The sequence below is a fragment of the Anas platyrhynchos genome, chromosome 2 (genome assembly GCF_047663525.1).
Source record: "Anas platyrhynchos isolate ZD024472 breed Pekin duck chromosome 2, IASCAAS_PekinDuck_T2T, whole genome shotgun sequence".
Lineage (NCBI taxonomy): Eukaryota > Metazoa > Chordata > Aves > Anseriformes > Anatidae > Anas > Anas platyrhynchos.
In genome coordinates, this window is record NC_092588.1 from 138,747,995 (window position 1) to 138,767,482 (window position 19,488).

The following is a 19,488-nucleotide window of genomic DNA, read 5'->3' on the forward strand; positions in this document are numbered from 1 at the left end:
TATATTTTTTCACATTCTAGAAAAAAATCTCCATCATCTCAGCCTTTCTGGATAGGTTTACATCTTTTGGATCCTGATGGTGGGTACTCCTGGAGTGACAGATCCCCGGTGAGTGCTCAGACTTTCCAGTTTCTCTTCTGGCTTTTTCAATGTTGGAGTTGTTTACATTACTGGCACAGATGAAGGCTGTATAAGAATTCCCAGAAATGGCTGCCTTACCATTGGGTAACTCATGGTCATTATTCTTCATACTGGTTTGGAAAATAAAAAGACTGATAAACCCCGAGGTAAAACCATCAAAACAGTGCTAACATGGAGTGCTAGTTACAGAGACAATTATCTAGGTGACAAATATATGAGAATGGTTTTATTTGTCTGTGGTGATATATTGCAATGTTCCTTTCCCCTGCTTTTGATTTATAGCCTCATTCAATTCCACACCACAGCGAAGAGGTTTCATGTGACTTCTGGCATCAATTAAACGGTCTATTAAATGCTGTGTAAGATGAGAGACTTTTTTTTTTTTTTTCTCCTACAAAATGCTATATTGATTTAATAGCCCACATAGACTCATGTGAAGCCACATGAGGAAAGTAAGGAGTGGTTTGAAACATTTTGGTGCTACCTCTTTTTCCTTCCAGAGTTCAGCTCTTTTACCTGTAAGATAAGAATAAAAATCAAAGCTGTGTTTATATTGTAGGTGAATTATACAAAAAAACTTTCTTTTGATGACACTGGATTTGAACATTGTGGAGCAATCCATGAAGAGTCTTTCAGGTTATGGATTACCATGCACTGTGAATACAGTCATGACTGGATTTGTGAAATAAAGAAAGGTAGGCTATTTCATAGAATCCCGAGTTGGAAGGGACCCACAAGGATCACTAAGTCCAACTCCTATTTTTTACTCTAAGATCACCTTAGAAAAAGAATTTAAGTTGCATCATGTTGTATCAAAATAGGAAATTTTGCAAGTTGCATGCTTGTAGAAAATTCGGTTGTTTTCACAGAAATTTTACAGAAGGAAAAATAGACCAATATATATCAATATTTTCAGAATACAATGCTTCAACTGATAACTATCAACTTTGTTTTAACATTAAAATGTATTTTTCTTGGATCTCTCAGTTGGCAGGAATTTCCTTGTAGTTGCAGATCTTATGTAGTTACTATCATTTAAATCTTTTAACCAACCAGCAAGAGAATATTTTTATAACGTGACATGATGGTTTTTTACTCAAGCATATATGTCACACACTTCATTTAAAACAATTACAGATACAGCAACACAAAAAACATGATGAAGTCCTGCGGGGAGAAAAAAAGTTACAAAGATGATATTTGTTTTACATTTGTGTAGCTCCTGGCCTTGCATGTTTAGATACATTGCTCCAGTGTCCCATTCACTGTTATATTTTTCCATTTAAGTTATTTCTCAATGGTTCATGGGTTTTCAGTCAAATGTCATTCTCCACAAAGTAGTGGCATGGATAAAAAATAAGTTTCACCAACTTATGAATAGTAAAAAAAAAAAATAAAAATATTTGAAGGATAAATTTGTTTAGTATTTGATTTTCTTGCTCAAATTTGACAGCATCTATACAGAATCTTTTATTGTTGTGCAGAGTACACCCACACTGAAGTAGTTTTACTTGTTTGTTTTCTTTCAGAAACAAGAAAGTTTAGCCAACCTTCAAAAGGCACTTACCAAAAGTTTACCAAGACAGAGATGTAGGGCTGAAACACATCCCAAACCTTCCTTCTTACTTTGAACCAAAGATACTGAATAAATATATACTGTATTGATAGAAATTTGAATGTCATTGAGATCATTTCCACTAATTGAACACTTAACATTGGTCAATATTTGGGAAACAATTTACATCTTCATTTCTTTCCCATTTTGTTACAGGGACACCCTTAAAGCCAGAACCTGTGGGTCCTTCTGCCAGTAAGTTTCTGTTTTATTTCCTTGCATCCAAAGGAACAACAGCAACTTTCGTAAGGACTGTGCAGAATACAGAGACTCCTCTTCTGTGTTGCAGTGTATGAAGTCACAGAGGATGGATGGATTATAAAAGGGGTCAAACAGTATTTCTTCAGCACAGAAAGTAGCTCTATGGAAAAAGCCAGAACATTCTGCAGAAACAATCATGGAGATCTTGCTACCATTGGAGATAATAATCAAAGAAAATTTTTGTGGAAATATGTAAGGAGAAAATTAATTTTTTACCATATACATCATATATGCACCCTACTGCATATGTTTGTGAAGTACAGGAGGACATGCTTGTTGCATAATATTACTACATTTTATCAGCAGTAGATTTCAATGTTCAATGAGTTTTGCCCATGACCAAATGTGTATAAGGAGCAATGAACAGGCAGATATTGACAAAACTGTCCTTTTGTCAGGATAGTTCTCATCTAAATCCCATATTCAGAAGTGCAGTGTTATGTGCAGATTTAAGGCTACTGCCAGGGTAGTTCTGATGGTTACATACCAAAGAAAGATTTGTCCTTCCTCAGGTCAGGGATTGACTTGTAAAAGAATCTGTAACTTCATGAATTAATTTTGCTGCAAAACATATCAAAGCCACCCACATATTTCAAGAGCATTGCCTGAGATGATGCTGGTGGGCACATGGTGGGCCATGGCAGGGTCATGCTAACAATCAGGTAGCATAGACATTGGTTCAGACTTCTGCCAGAACTCTGTTTGGTTTATCAATACCAAAGTATTCCCACAACCTCCTTTCTGTGTCACGTAATTAGATGTTTTCTTTTATTATGTGTGGGATAGGATATGAAAGGAGTAGCGGACAGACAGCTTGAGACACAGGAATTACACAACTGCCTAACTACAGAAAAATTTACGTTTACTTACTGCTAAGTGCCAAATTATTTTATACTGTTTATTTATTTAGTTAGTTTTCTCAAGTGTTCTGTGTGTCTTTCAAAATTGAAAGCACAAACACATTTTGAAAGCTTTGATTATACCACCAGTACAGCAGCCAAAACTAGGGAATCATCAGTAAAAGCAACAAAGCAGTATGTGATTTATTATATTTATTTCAACAAGAGTCCTCTCTGGTGACTAGTCATGATCGTTCATAAAACATGTATTCATCTATTTGCTTCAATAGCACAAAATATACACTTTTAAATATCAGATAACTAAGTAAGAGAAAGCACTAACAAAACGTATATTTTTGTGTTTAGATCTTAAAAAATGGCAAATTGGAGTCATATCTCATAGGATTAATTCGGAATGCCGATCAACAGTTTAGGTAGGTATTCAAGTGTTAGACATTGAAACGGGCTGCCCAGGGAAGTGGTGGAGTCATCATCCCTGGAAGTCTTTAAAAGACGTTTAGATGTAGAGCTTAGGGATATGATTTAGTGGGGACTGTTAGTGATAGGTCAGAGGTTGGACTCGATGATCTTGAGGTCTCTTCCAACCTAGAATTTCTGTGATTCTGTGATTCTGTGATAATTCATAAAATGAAGTTTTGTCCTGCCAGAGTTCCTTCTGCAGGGACACCTGCAAGGAAGTTAAAAGCAGTTTTGGAGAGATATATTGCATATTGAAACGTGTGCTCTCCCTTGGCTTAACTATTTTGTAAAATCACTGGTTTAAATGGCATTTTTATAAGGAATATCCATGCTACAAATACATAGATAAGATCTGTTAAAGATGAAGGTAATTTTGTTCTTGGACTTGGCAGGCAGGATTTTTTTAATCTATTTTTTTTTTAATCCTAGTTTAAAATCGAATTATAGACAGACTCAGCTGTAAATATGTGTGGATTTTTATTTTTTTTTTTTTTCAGTTGGATGGATGGGAGCCCACTGTACTATGCAGCTTGGGCAGCAAAGGAACCCAACTTTGCTTATGGTCAAGAAAATTGTGTAGTGTTAAATAAAAAAACTGGTGAGTTACACAACTTTTAAAAAATATTTTTTTTATCGGTGTAATTCTTCCCATGTTTGCTAAATATATTTTGTCAACTTTAATCCATTCTGTCCCAGTAATCTGAGGGAAAATATACATAATGAAGTGTAGTCATTATAACTGAGGTTAGCTGAGGGGCAACATTTGCCATAAGAGATTTGACATCAATAGGGATTCAAGGATAAAACGGTCATTAATTTTTCAGCTGTACGAGCAGTATGTTCTATTCAAATCAATAGCATATTTTTCTTTCAAAAAAATAATCAGGGAGTATTTAGCAAAAGAATAGAATATATAAGCAAGGACCTAACAGACATGTGGAGTTTCACATTTAGTTGTGCTTTCACTGTGAAACTGTTACTTTCCACTAGAAGGTTTGAATATAACAAAGCTGTTTGTGGGTTCACTCAGAGTCACCATGTCAGCCGTATCTTATGGCTACTACAGCCACAGCAGGATCAAAGTCCTCCTGCAAGCAGTGATGGAGGTAGAGTCTAGCTGAAGCACACAGTCTTACGTTCCCAGACAGAGTGCCTTCAATGCTATAAGCATGGAAGCGAGTTCAGTTTTCCACAAATTTCTGTCTTTGAATCAATGTCTTATTATCTATATTTAAACTGATTTCAGGTTTGTGGAATGATGTCAATTGTGGTTTTTCAAATGGCTTTATCTGTGAGAGGCATAGAAGTTTTATAAATGCAACACTTGCTCCAGCAGTAACTTCACCTCCAGGAGGATGTCCTGAAGATTGGCTTTTATTTAAAAATCAGGTATCATAACATGCATCTAAGTGCAATGATATTTGTCCTTGAGAAGATACCTAAAGCTACACAAGGGGTCTTTTGTATTCCAAATATCTTTTGACTGGGATTATCCAAAGTCACGTTAAAAATTTAACCAGCTACCTAATTCTTACAAAATTAAATCATAATTATAGTTATAGATTTTTTTTGAAGAGTATTAATCTGAGATACAGTAGAAAACTGTTACATAGTATATACTAAAAACTAACAAAAAAACCCTACAACTGAATTCAACTGAAAGCACTAATTGTAGTGTACAGTCAATCATTTGAGCTGGGACAAATCAGAAATAGTGCCTGATTTTTCCAAATTAGCTTCAATGTAATATACTTTCCTCTCCCTAAAAGGGAAAAACTCTGACGAGCTTACTAACCAAGGGCTCTATTTTCTAACATAAAGAATATTGTGTTGAAAGCACCCATATGCCAGTACAGTGTTGGTTTTTGTTTTTTTTTTTTTTTTTTTTTAATTTTAATTTTAATTTTAAACTTTCATTTTTATTTTTATTTTTACTTTTACTTTTACTTTTATTTTTATTTTTATTTATTTTAACAGTTGTCAGAGTTATTTTCCACAAACTGAGTATGGCATTCTCTGAGAGTGCTACTGGTACAGCAGAGAGGAGAGGGCACATAGGGCACACTCATAATTGCCAAAACTATACCAGGGTGAATGTTTATTGGTAGTGTGGTGATTACATGACTATGCACTTTTAAAGAAATCATAATATACATTTATTTTTAAGAAGCCATCATACATCTCCATTTATAAAAGAGCTAGTAAATGGGAAAGGCTGAATACACACATGAGAATACCATAGGCCAAAACTACTTTTCAGAAAGTTCCGATGATTTCACATGGAGTCCTGGGCTGGGCTTCTCCAGAACAGTTAACACATTAAGTTCTCATCAAGCTCCTACCATGAACTATAGTTTATAAAGCTTATAGTTTATAAAGGTCTGTTTGAATTTTGTTGTGACATTCAGAGTTCCTTTCAAAAAGATATGGTATGGAGTAAATTTAAAAATTATGAATGGTTTTGACTTGGTTACAGAGCTGAGCCCCTGCTACCTCTAGAAAATTCTCTTCTTGTATGATGGGGCTAATTTCTACTTAAACTGGTGCAATGCAAACCTAAATTCCGTTTGGTGTCACTCACTGATGGCCTAACTTGTTTTTCCTAGTGTTACAAATTCTTTGGTTCTTCCTATCAAGATTGGTATACTGCAAGTAGAGCTTGTATCAGCCTTGGAGGACACCTGGCTACCATAACAAATGAACAAGTACAAGGTATAGTACAATGACCCTTTAGGTAATAGCATTTATTCTGTAGACACTGGTCATTTTCTGCAAATAAGAACATGGCAAAAAGAGACAGCATGTAAATACAAGTATTTTATAATACACATACTTAACATGAGTTATATGGCCACAGCACAAAACATTTTTTGAAGAACTAGAACTATCTATTTCATGCTAATGATGCTAAAGGTTGCTTCCTCCCATTCCATGCAAACTGCTTTTTGTTATTTGTAGGGTATTAATTACCACAAAATAAAAGATCCAGATGTAGTGTTCATAGAGTTTGACACCAAGAAAAAGAAAGGAACCCATGGTCTGCTTTTGCCAGAAACAGAAAAAGATACTTTATTATACTTCTCTGAAATGACTGCCTAAATTCTGCGAATTAATTCAGCAGTACAATGTCAAATGAGGGCACTTTTTCACCTTAAGTACATTTCTGGGCTTCCATTTGCAGTTCTGTCAGTCAGTCAGCTCATCCCGAGGGTTGAACTAAAGAAACTCATTAGACAAAATGGCAGTCAGGCAACTTTCTGCCTTTCTGATCTTGCTTTATAGTTCCAAATACTTTCACTCTTTGAGACTTTACATGGGCAAAGGACTAGTATAATATTGACATAATAAATTTTACATAATCAAATCGGGTACATTTCTGATCAAATGCTAATTTAAATGCATTTAAATTACTTCAAAAAAATGAACAAAATGCTTAAAGATTTGTTTATGAGCTGATGTCTTGACTGATGATAAGACATGTTCACCTTTTTTCTATTTTTTTTTTTTTCCAGCTTTTCTCACTTACCATTTGAAGGATGTTTTTTATGATCCCTGGATTGGCTTGAATGATGTACTCAGTGAACTCAACTTTGTTTGGGCTGGTGGAAGGGCTGTCTCATATACAAACTGGGCTCCAGGTTCTCCAAAACGTGTAGAACCCATTTTGTTTGACAGCCTACATCCAGAAGATGGTCACAATCGGTTACAGGTAAATATCACTCAGAGTTTACCATGAAGTTAAATCTGGAGAGTAATATCACTTCAAGTAAACATCTCATGTTGCTTCAGACTTTGCCTCAGCCTTTTCTCCAAATTGTATGTTTATCTTTAAACTGGGATTAGAAATACAGTGCTTTAATTTTTGAGTCTACAAGCTAACTCAGAGCACAAGAGAATAAGATATCGTTGTAAGATTGCCAAAGAATTTGTAAGTATTCTGAGACAGAATGACAGATAGAATGTTCTTTTTTTTTTGTAGTAATTTTCTGTTTATTTTGGAGAAAATGTAAATGTAGAATTCAAATTTTAGAAGTTAGCATGTTAGAAACATTTTCACGTTTGATAAGTTAAATCATGTTTGAAAAAGGAGAGCATGCAAGAGTTCATTTTTTTTTTACTTCTTTCACATTTAAAATTGTAACTGAATTGTGAAGGGTTAATAGGTATAAACTATTTTTAGATATCAACAAATTTCTAAAGCAGTTATTACCTAGGTCAACCCCATAACGTTGTAAACAAATTAGCTTTCTACAAATTTGAACCACATTTATTTCCATACCTTCCTTTCAAAACTTACCTTTCACTTTCTATGTCACTATTCTACTTGCTGTCCAACCATCCTTCATTTTGCTATTCACTCCTGCAGAGAAGTCAGACATAATACTAGAGAACCAGCTAAATCTGCACCTCAGCCAATTCATTCTGCTCCTGCTCATTATGTTCTAGTCAAAGGTGTTCAGAAAGACAATAGGATACAGCACAATACATTGACTAAACTTCACTACAGCTCTAAAAATACTCCTGGGAAATATACAGAAAAAACAAAACACACTCACACACAAATAAACAAACCAACCAATCACCACCACAACCACCAAACAGAATACACTAAGTTACATTCTAATTCTCTTCTTCACCTTGAACATATTATCTCCTTCAGAAAATCCTCTTCTGAAAGATCCTGGAACAGGTTCCCCCGGGGAACTGGTCATGGCACCAAGCTTTCTGGAGTTCAAGAAGTGTTTGGACTGATTTTGGGGTAGTCTTGTGTAGAGCCAAGAGTTGGACTCTTTTTGTGTCCCTTCCAACTTAGGTTATTTTTTCATTCTATGATTTCCAAAGGAGTGAAATATTATTGAAAAATAATACTTCAAATATTATTGAAAAAGTTGCTCAAGCTTAAAAAGCAATTGCCCATCTTCTCTACTGTTTCATGATCGGCTTCTTTTCTTCTACCTAATCTTCTTCAGAGTAAGACCACAAAACCAGGCATCCCTAAACTTTTTGTATGGCAACATAGCAGGCTGTTGCAGATTGTAACTAATTTGAAGTTCCAGCTTCTAAAGCACTCAGCACCTGATCTTCTATAAATAAGAGATATTCTAAGAACTAAAGTTGATGATAACTTACTGTAAAGGATCAACAGTTAGACACATCTGTAAAGAACAAGCACTATTTGTCTTTGCAAGCCAAATACAAATCATGGTCTTCAATTTTATTTTATTTCTTCATTTTTATTAAAAATATTAGAGCTGTTTATTGAGACAGAAAGTATGATAAAGTTCTTCAAAATAACAGCATCTTTCAAATATGTCTTCTTGAAAATGATTATATGAACAAGCTGGTTGAAAAGATTTGCAAGTACCAAGGTGGAGCTGTCCACCACAGAGGAGGCCAGAAAGGAGAGAAAGGGAAAAACGGAGGGTGTTTCCAGAGCTGTATTAAAAAACCCACAATGTCAGAATTCAAAGGAAAAAAAAGGATTAAACTTCACAGGGTTAGAATACTTTGTTTTATAACTTCTAATATCAATGGATGCTCATACTCCTTCCCTTTCTCCAACAGTATGATTGTGTTGCTCTGAAGAGAGGTCCTCCTGATGATACAGGAAAATGGAGTGATGAGTCATGTTATAAATACAGTGGGTATATATGCCAGAAGAATAGTGGTGAGTTCTGTATCACTAAACTTGGGATTTATATCACAAAGATTAAAATTAACTTTTTATTTAACATGCTTTATGTTACAGTTTGTTTGTTTGTTTTTAGGTAAAATATCAATAAAACAAGAGCCCCTCTTGCATCTCAGTGTTACTTAGCAATGTTGTGGAAAAGGGAATTTAGGAAAGCAAATCAGAAGTTAGAAAAGCAAAATGCTCTTATTTTAATAAGTGTAATTAAATAGCTAAAAACCATAATTACACAATTTAATAATAATCTATAGATATGTAAGTGGTAAGCAAGTTTTACATTTATCCAAATAAACCCAACAGTCATGAAGATGCTAAGTCACAAAGAGTATTTTGAAAAAGCAGAGCAGGTGTACTATTTTTGACTCATGGTATAAAAGTTACCTCTGCTATGTAAAATTCTGAGAATTTACAACAGTACCAAGTTCCCAGAAGCTGAAAATGTATTTCTTTCATCCAGAAAGCTCATTGCTGTTTTGAAGTTATCTGTTACTTAAAAGGAATTAATGAGAAGATCTATTGAGAACTACTATATGAGGTGTATTCAAATTAGCAATTTTCTAGTAGGTTCATAAATAATATTGTTATTCATTTGCTCAAGTCAAATATATGTTCTCCAGATATAACTGTTCTTGTGTTTTGTTTTTCTTTTCCTTTATTCCTCCAGACCCTAAACTCTTTAAGTCTTCATCAACAGTGTTGGACTTTGCTTTTGACCATTCTGATGGCATTAGCTATTCTGTCACTCGTTCTAGAATGAACTGGGAGGAAGCACAAAAATCCTGCAACAACAATGCCTCAGAACTTGCCAGCATTTTAGATGCGTATAGCCAGTCACTGTTGTTCTTAATTGCACAGGAATATGGAGAGCCTCTGTGGATTGGTCTTAACAGCAACATGGTAAGAACACATGCAATACAGATAGTTAAGCTGACACAGAGGCTGAACTTACTGTATGCTTTCATCTTGAAACCTATAGGAATTTCTGCCACTATACTGCAGAAAACAGCATATCAGTGCAGTACCCATCTACATTGGCATTCACCAAAAAGGATGCAGTGGAGACTTTAACAAACTAAGAACTTTTTAAGTGTTTTTTAAGTGTTTTTTAAGTGTTTTAGCACAAGGAAATACTCCTGCAAGCTGGTATTTAACAATGCTTTGTATGGTTTGTAGTCATTTAAAGTCTCTTCTCATGTGTTTTTTTACCTGAGTCATCAGTGACATAATATCTCTGGTTGCATATGAGAGATCTGTGAAGTAATGGTTTTGATATGTGTATCTATGTTCACAAATAATTCCAGAGTAGCATTATTTCTAGTCGCAATAGAAAAATACAATTCTGGACAGAATCAAGGCAAAAATTAATTAAGGGAATCTTTAGTCTATATGATATAACTGTACATATAAAGCAATGGATATATGTTTTCATGGTGTAATTGCTCCCAAGAAAAAATTAGAATATAATGGGAAAAAAAGAAAACAACAAACTTTTCCATCTTTGAGACATATAGACCAGCTGTATGACAGGGGAGGTGAACATTTGGATGGTAGGTGTTATTTTTGACATGCTACACTCTTCCCCATGAATCACAGTCATGATAACTACAACCAAAGCAATGGTGATCAGCACTGCTTATTAAGAACACTTCCACCCACACCATCCAGGCCTTTTCATGGTGGTACCAACATGACGGTGGTAAACGAAACAAAAAACTAATTTATGCCTTTACTTATGTCCCCTTTTTATTCACTTCCATTTCCCCAAACTTGAAAAATTGTTCTGAAAACAGTATCTGTTAGATACTTTTTGTAGGGCAGAAAGAAAATTTGTTTGTGTTCATATTTGTGTATAACAGACACTGCAAATCTTCTTGCAATTAGTGTTTACAAGCACATAAAGGTGGCAATAGTAAGCTGCCAGGCGGAGAAGGACCTGGGAGTATTGGTTGATAGTCGGCTGAATATGAGCCAGCAGTGTGCTCAGGTGACCAAGAAGGCCAACAGCATCCTGGCTTGCATAAGAAGCAGTGTGGCCAGCAGGGCTAGGGAAGTGATCGTCCCCCTGTACTCAGCTCTGGTGAGGCCGCACCTCGAGTACTGTGTTCAATTTTGGGCCCCTCGCTACAAGAAGGACATCGAGGTGCTGGAGCAAGTCCAGAGAAGGGCGACGAAGCTGGTGAGGGGCCTGGAGAACAAGTCCTACAAGGAGCGGCTGAGGGAGCTGGGGTTGTTCAGCCTGGAGAAAAGGAGGCTCAGGGGGGACCTTATTGCTTTCTACAGGTACCTTAAAGGAGGCTGTAGCGAGGTGGGGGTTGGTCTGTTCTCCCACGTGCCTGGTGACAGGATGAGGGGGAATGGGCTAAAGTTGCACCAGGGGAGTTTTAGGTTGGATCTTAGGAAGAACTTCTTTACCGAAAGGGTTGTTAGACATTGGAACGGGCTGCCCAGGGAAGTGGTGGAGTCACCATCCCTGGAGGTCTTTAAACGACGTTTAGATGTAGAGCTTAGTGATATGGTTTAGTGGAGGACTTGTTAGTGTTAGGTCAGAGGTTGGACTTGATGATCTTGAGGTCTCTTTCAACCTAGAATTTCTGTGATTCTGTGATACCAGTTACATGACAGTCCTCTGAGTATCTTGTGTAGTGAATATGTCACCATCAGCAGCCTTGAAATTACAACATGGATTTTACTTCCAGACCAAGGGCACATATCAATGGACTGACAGATGGAGATCAGTTTACAGCAAGTGGTCCAGTGGAGAACCAAAACAGGCATTAGCATGTGTCTACCTAGATACTGATGGAACCTGGAAGACAGCTTCATGCAGAGAAAAATTCTTTTCTGTCTGTAAAAAATCAGATGGTAAGCATACGTTTTAACTACAGGGTGTGGAGATTTATCAACTGTGTTAATATAATTGTTAATATAACCACTGGAAAAAAAAATAAATATTTGTTTTGCACTAGTTTATAGGAAGGCATAAGCAGCTAACTACTAGATCTAAAAATTGTCTGGAATTCTTCCCAGAAGTAAATCAACCCATACTAATCATTACCAAAATTTCAAGAAAGTGAGGACTCAATGATTTCTTATCTATTCAGTCTGGGAAAAGTCCTTCATGAAATTCTGTATCCAGTTTAAGACACAGAAAAGTTTGAAAGTAGGGTTTTCAGATGACTTGGAAACAAGAATTATAAGGAAAGATTATAACTGGGCTTGTGCAAAAGACTAAGAGAAACCAGGTAATTAATTGTTGGGAATAATTAATTCAACCAGATAATCAATTTTAATTATTGAAAATGAGCCCTAAAGAAATGGAATTAAATTATTCCCTATGTCTGGTATGAGTAGGAAAAGGAGTGACAGACTTAAAGGAAAGGAAACAGGAAGGAAAGCCTTCAGATTTTAACTGTACAAAAACCTTTAACACAGGACAAAAATATACATAACACAAAATAAAAACAGATCAGGGAGTCTCCATCTCTAGAGGTTGTTAAGAACAGCCATGACAAACATCTGCTAGAAATGATGATATTATATATCAACTTCTTGTCACCTGTTAGCACAAGGATGAATTAAATAAACCTTTGAGGAACTTTCAAGTACAAACACCCAAACTTTCTGTGGAAGTTAGAATAAATACGATTTCACAATTCATCTAAGTATTCTTATGGTTTCTTCAATACTATGAAGATCTTGAACCATTAGAAACATTAAAATTACATACCAAATTACATCTCAAGAAGCTGTAATTTGACAAAAATCATCAGAATTGATATATAATATCTCTGTCTACTACAATATTCTGGAAATCTAATTTGAGAGCTGAATGTTCCTTAATGGGGAAAGAAATAGACTGTGGAAGACTCACAGGAAGAAAATGTAATTTGGCAGAACATTTAATTTTCATTCCATCTGCATTTATCTTCTCATCCAAAATCTTCCTATTATATCAGTCACTATGGAACTTATTCAGGATGCAGTTTAATGAAAAATCCTGCAAGCCATGTTAAGTCATATCAACACTTTCTTTCATAATCATAGTTTCTGTTATAAGGTTTTGATGTTGTCAAAAACTGAGACCATAGTATCAAAAGCCATTTTAAAAATAGTGGTTTTAACTAATTAGGCAAATATTTATGCCAGAAAACCAGACAGATATTATATTGATTAGTCACTATAAAAATTGTCATAAGAGAGAATCCATACTTCTTATAGACTAGTGCATCTTCCTAATCACCTTGATTAACAAATATGAAGTAAAATATATTCACAAACAAAGCCATATGAACCCAACATGCTTCATTTCTTCTCTGATGATAAACAATGTAATCTTTTTAGTTTTGCCTTACTTATATAATGGGAAACACAAATCTTATAAAATTGTTGGATTCCAACTACCTGATCTCTTACCAGTAACGGCTCCAACTGAGCCCCCTCAGCTTCCTGGAAAATGCCCTGAATCAAAAGGACACAAATCTTGGGTACCTTTCCATGGTCACTGCTATTACTTTGAGGCCACCAGGAAAAAAAGCTGGTCTCAAGCTCATCAGGAATGCATGCGACTAGGTGAGTATTGTGTTTTAGAAAGATTAAAGATGCAATGAAATAGATGAAATAATGGGTGACATTGCTAAGAAAGTCTTAGATTACTTTAAAACTTCAAACAATGCTTTTAGATTGCTTTTCTGAGAAAACCATATTTATGCTGTCTCGCAACAGAGCTAAACCTTGTCAGATACAGAGGCATCTTTGATTTCTCAATTACCAGAAGAAAAAAAAATAAAAAATAAATCCCTACTATTTTTATGAGAATTTGTGATTGGGTAGAGAGAAACTTAATATCCCACAGAGGCACAGACTGCAGTTACCTTCCTTTCCCTAAACAAGAGGGAATCCACACTCAGCGTGAACTAGGATATAAACTAGGAAGGTTTTTCTTGTTATTTCCAGGGCACAGTTTATTAATTGGATTTGACTCGCTGGGCAACAAATGAGATAGAAGAGTCACTTGGCTTCCATGAACCAGTAAAACACATTCAGCTGTTCAGCTCCTTCTCTGGAAAAGTCCCCACTGCTATGTGTGATCTGGGGAGAAGAGATGTAGATTAAAGGAGAGATGACACTACTCCACATCTCTGATTTCACTGTTAACTGAGAATTACTGTGAAACAGAATATATTTCAGTGCGAGTAAGAATAGGAAACATCCCATATATCAACACCATATTTCTGAGTGATACTCTTTTAATTGCAAATACCCTGGTAACCAGAATAAAAGATTGTAGTTGGATGGTCCATATTCTAGATTCCTATGTTTTTGCCTACACACTACCTGGGCAGGCCAGGAAGGTGATTATTTTCTGATGAACACAACACAGCTTTGTGCTGTTAGGATATATGACAAGTATAACTCAATTTCTAGACATCTTCACATTTCTAATAGCACAGTGCTGCTAAAATGCTGCCTAGCCACTGGCATGTGACAGCTGGATGCATGGTGCTGACAACATCATATGTATCACATTCAGCCTACCTGCAGTTTGTGGTGTGCTTGGACCTGTCCAAAAGCATTGTAGGAGAGCAATTTTTCTTCTCTAAATTACCTAGAGACTAAACAAAAATTCCTCTCTTCATACTGACTGGCATCCACACAGTTCAGAGTCCTGCTCAAAATACAATTATAGGGATACAATAACCATAAAAAGATTACCGAACATTATGTGTAAGAATCAGTAATATCTTTTAAGAGTTTTTGACTTAAGTTGCAAGAAAATGAGACATTGTGATGTTTTTTGTTAATACTTTTCAGTTGCTGATTTGGTATCAGTAGGAGACTATACTGAAGCAAACTTTCTGGCAGAAACCATTAAGATTCTTCATGGAAAATCTCCGAACTTTTGGATAGGGCTAAAGAAAAATGACATAGGTAGTATCTTCAATATTTAATCATATATTCATATTTCATACAAAATGACTATTCATTATATTAAGAAAGCAAACTTGTGTATTTGAAAATATAAATATATATCAAACGTATGTTTATTTCAAAGCAGGTTTACATGCACTTAGAACTGTAACTGAAACATTAATCTATTCATACTATATATTTTTATTTTCCCTATCAAAATCTGTTCTGTCTAAAGCATTGTTTTATATGTATATGCTCATTTTAAACGTCAGGACAATGGGTATGGACAAAGTCTGCAGTGGATTTTGTCAGCTGGCAAACTGGAGAGCCTTCAAACGACAGGTATAAAGACTGTGGAGAAGTCTGTGCATTGACTGGGCACTGGAAAAGCAATGTCTGTTCTTTCAGAAAAGGATATATCTGTAAAAAAGCAAAAAGTAAGTAACATTTCTAATACACTGTGACTATTAATGTCTTGTAATATATTTAAATTGTATATTGTAGAACGTGTAAAAATGTAAAATATTATAGCTTTATGTGCAAAACCAATAAACCACAATAGCAACATTCAGTTGCCAAATACTGAAGAACAGGATACAAATACTTGTCTCAGGAACAGCTGGATATCCCATGTGGCTTCTGACTGCCTCCTCACAAGTCTGCAGCTCCTGCAAGTCCTATAAAATCACTATCAGCCCCGTGCTACTCTCATGCATACTTCAGGTATCTATGTTTAGCAAAAAGAATGGAGGGACACCACTCATTTTTAATAAAAAGAATGCTTTCCTTACAATTTTCCATTAATTATCATGCAGTCTAAGTTCAAAAGCAGTGAGTTTTCTTTCATTTCAACTGAATATATTCTCAGAAAAATCTTGTTCTGATGAGTGCAACGAAAACTCTGTCTGATAATAAATGCCAGATTTGGCGCTTATTTTCATTACTATCGTTTGAACTGATTAAATACCTTCTTGTGGCACTTATCATGTAGAAGAATTATATGTGACATCAGTGTGGCAGAATCAAGTTTAATAAAATGCTAATAATATCTTGATACCAAAATGATCACCTGCAAGAAAATTCAAGGGTTTTATTACCTAAGGAGACTAAATGAAAGTATTCGAGAACATGAACATTTTGTTTGGTAAACTACATATTTCTGTTCCTCTTTCCCTTACTTGATACATTTAGGAAGTACAATTGAAATACGAACCAAATCCACAAGGAGTGGTTGTTTCCAACAGAAGAAGATAAACTCCTTTTCAGCTCATGTAAAGTTCCTCATGATACATTCCTAACTTATAACACCTTAATTCAGGAAATGTTTCCTGTTCCAGAAAACACCTAAAAAATAATATAGATCCCATGTTTGTTTCTTCGAAAGAAACATATTTGAAAACACTTTTGGAAGTAACAGAAAACTGACTATAATTTCATTTCTTGTTGGGTATCTTGACTGAGGAGGTCAGATGCTTTTAGAAGAAAGTGCAAAGCATTGTATTAGAGGTTACACACGCTTAGCTCCATTGCCCTGGGAGAGCAGGTGGATTTACGGGTAATTCTCAAGAGCATCCAGACTTTGGAATTTTAAATTGCCTCATTTTTCTAAAGCATTCAGAATAAACATTTTCTTTTCCTTCCAAAAGCTTCTGAAAAGACAGAGATGTCACCAGAAAACACAGGTAAGTAGACTTCCTTTTAAGTAGAACTAAGGAGAAACTCAAATATAACAAGAAAATAATTATATAGTTTCTAAATATTGTTTTTGAGAGTATTTAAAAATAAAAATTCATAAACTTCATCTGTATCTTGGTACAGGAAATACAAGAGATTCTGAATTAAATTGTTTTATGAGTAGACATGTTTAATTATATCTTATTCAGTTTTGATGGTAACAACAACTTGTTGAAGGGAAATTCCAAGGCTTATTGCATTCTTCTGACTTTTAGTTTAGTGTTGTTTTTTTTTTTTTTGTTTGTTTGTTTTTTATGGATTCTGAAATCTCTTAAAATAAAAGGTATTGATTCCATTTCATCCACTTACAGGAGAGAAAATGGAGAAAGCACTTTCCACTGGCATTACATGGCTGCTTGTTGTACTAGCCCTTTCTATAGTTGTAGCTGGAATTATAGTTTATTTCTACTTGAGGAAGAAAAGACAAAACCAACCATATATTTTAACCAGAATGAGTGGATCAGAAGCAACTGTGGATATACAAGGAAAAGATGCACATACCAACATGTAGTCTGACAAAATACCCATATGTCCCAAATAACGAAAATCAATCTGTGCAACTCTCAGTGGAATCTTAGGCCAGCTTTGCATTTTCTTACCCAAATAATAGTCTTCTCCCTTCACAGATATAAATTTCATGGATTTATTTAAACATATTCACATATATATACATTCCCTCCAAAATGCCCTCCAAAATGTTTCTGCTGTTTCTTTAAGGGGGAGTACAAATACATTTTTCACATAAATGAGCATGGCTAAAAAGCTGGCTCCAGAGATGTCAGGGCAAAACTCTGACTGATGTTTAATATGTGAAATTGCTTTCTTTAACTCATTTCTCCTTTTTGTATAAAGAGGAAATCATTAATCATATCTTTACATGATTTTTCCTGCTGTGTTGCTTCAGTTATGATGAAAAACTGCTCGTTTCAGACTTGCAGCTTCACAGCTTATGATACTATTTTTCATTCATGTAAAACCCACTATAAAACCTGCCTTGATGAACTCAATATTGCTTTGTTACCAGAAAATAAATATATATATGGAAAACAATTGAAAAGGCTCCTGTATTCCTACTTCTAGTCTGAACTTTGAGAACAATTATGTCATTTTCTACAGCCTTGCATTTTTGCAGTTTTCTGTAAATATAAGCATTTTTCCAGCAGGTTCAAATTAATAATAAAAATACAATATTAGATGATTCTGTTGGGTATTATTTTGGTAATGATGCTTGCAGTATGCAATGGAGATGCATCTTTTTAAATCAAAGAATGTATAACAAATGGCTATCTTATACTGCATTACATAACTCTCCAGTTTAGAGAAATAAAATCACTTGTGTATTTCTTGAAACTGAATTCTTACATTTTTGTTGTAATATCATTTGATAATGTGCTCTACAAGATTCAGAGTTTCTTTAACTGTACACAATAGAGGCATTTTCCTCAGGGGCAGACTATTATATCATATTTTAAGACATGCAACAACTCTGCTGAGATACAGAAACACCTTGCTGCAAGAAACAGATGCTCTCCTAGGCCCATCTGTAAGAGCTGTTGTCAGGATTTCTTAAGCTTAAAGTCTCTGACTGACAAAAAGATGATGCAATTAAGGCTCTCTTTTAAAGAGAATAAGTTGTATGTGTGGAATAGGTTTCTACACCTATGTCTTCAGAACGCATTTTATTACCTCTACTATTTACCTTTCATCTGGATAGCCAGTAAACAATAAAGTCCCCTAAGTAAAAATATTATTGTTAGCAACTTAGAATGGAAGTAGCTCCATCAGGAATACTTTCTTGAGCTGTTTTATCATGAGCAGTCTTAAAACATGGGGCGCCTCTGCTAACTTATGTTTCCTTCTCAGCTTTCATTTTTTCCCCCTGCACTCCTTTGCTGGATAGACAAACCTTACTCTACAGCTCCGTCTGAGTTTGTAAAGGGGTCTTTCCAATCATGGATATTGAAGGATTTCTCAAGACGCTATGACTCTTCCCTTTCTGTATGTCTGCATGACATTACTTATCCAAGAGACGTGATAAAAAAACTGATACCACTACCACCAAAATTATAGGTTATTTAAAGTAAAGATAAAAATGCAGTAAATAAAAAGTAATTTTACAATTACTTTTAAATTTTAAAATTAAGTAATTTTACAATTAAAGCCCTTTGAACTCTTTGTAAAACTCTGAGATAAAAACCCTTAAAAATAATAACAAACTCCCTAAATTACTACAGCAAATCCCATAATACCAACTCACTGCTGTTCTCAGGAGGAAATAGGAAATAGCTCAGAGAACTTTGGATAAAACTGGAATGAGAAAAACACCACCTGCTTCCCATTTAGATGACTGAAGATTAAATTGTTTCCTGGTATGTGTTACATCAATCTGGGAATACAGTTACACTTGCCTTTTTGGATGAGCAAATAGGGAAAGTGCTTTTCCTGTTCTATACTTAAAACCAATATAAGCTGCTGGGTCTTAAATTATCTTTCTTAAAAGAAAGACAGCATTTTTAAGAAATGTATAATATAGGGCTCTATTTGTTTTTTTTTTTTTTTTTTTTTTTTTTTTTTTTAAGTTATTTGCAGGTTTTATGGTCTGTACCTGTGAAAATTAGGAGCTCATAGTAGTGGTGTTCTGGTGATCAAATTCAGCACAGTCTGGGAGCTCCAGGGAAGAAGCCTGGCTGGTATCACCACCACATGGGAAGAAAGAAAAGCTTGATAGACATGCTGCTCTGCTTATGCCAGCTATCTGTGTATTCACATGAATATCTTTTGATATAGATTTTTACACATTTTCATGTACAGATACT

At 35.0% G+C, this 19,488-nt stretch overlaps 1 protein-coding gene across 4 annotated transcripts in view; it reads left to right on the forward strand.

The window, feature by feature from the left end:
• LOC101803217 (macrophage mannose receptor 1) overlaps positions 1-18,022 on the forward strand; it is a 34,302-nt gene extending 16,280 nt beyond the window's left edge. For 3 of the 4 annotated variants that reach the window (XM_038174251.2, XM_038174253.2, XM_027450679.3), the window contains 17 exons: positions 21-108; positions 701-836; positions 1,913-1,951; positions 2,046-2,209; positions 3,223-3,290; positions 3,834-3,934; positions 4,583-4,725; positions 5,943-6,048; positions 6,849-7,045; positions 8,902-9,004; positions 9,693-9,925; positions 11,725-11,890; positions 13,445-13,597; positions 14,840-14,956; positions 15,211-15,375; positions 16,585-16,620; positions 16,984-18,022. In XM_038174251.2, the coding sequence (XP_038030179.1) occupies positions 21-108; positions 701-836; positions 1,913-1,951; positions 2,046-2,209; positions 3,223-3,290; positions 3,834-3,934; positions 4,583-4,725; positions 5,943-6,048; positions 6,849-7,045; positions 8,902-9,004; positions 9,693-9,925; positions 11,725-11,890; positions 13,445-13,597; positions 14,840-14,956; positions 15,211-15,375; positions 16,585-16,620; positions 16,984-17,183 (2,215 nt within the window). In that variant the 3' untranslated portion in view covers positions 17,184-18,022. The remainder of the gene's footprint in view (positions 1-20; positions 109-700; positions 837-1,912; positions 1,952-2,045; positions 2,210-3,222; positions 3,291-3,833; positions 3,935-4,582; positions 4,726-5,942; positions 6,049-6,848; positions 7,046-8,901; positions 9,005-9,692; positions 9,926-11,724; positions 11,891-13,444; positions 13,598-14,839; positions 14,957-15,210; positions 15,376-16,584; positions 16,621-16,983) is intronic. The other variant, XM_038174252.2, reaches the window with a different exon arrangement.
• Positions 18,023-19,488: the final 1,466 nt, after the last annotated feature.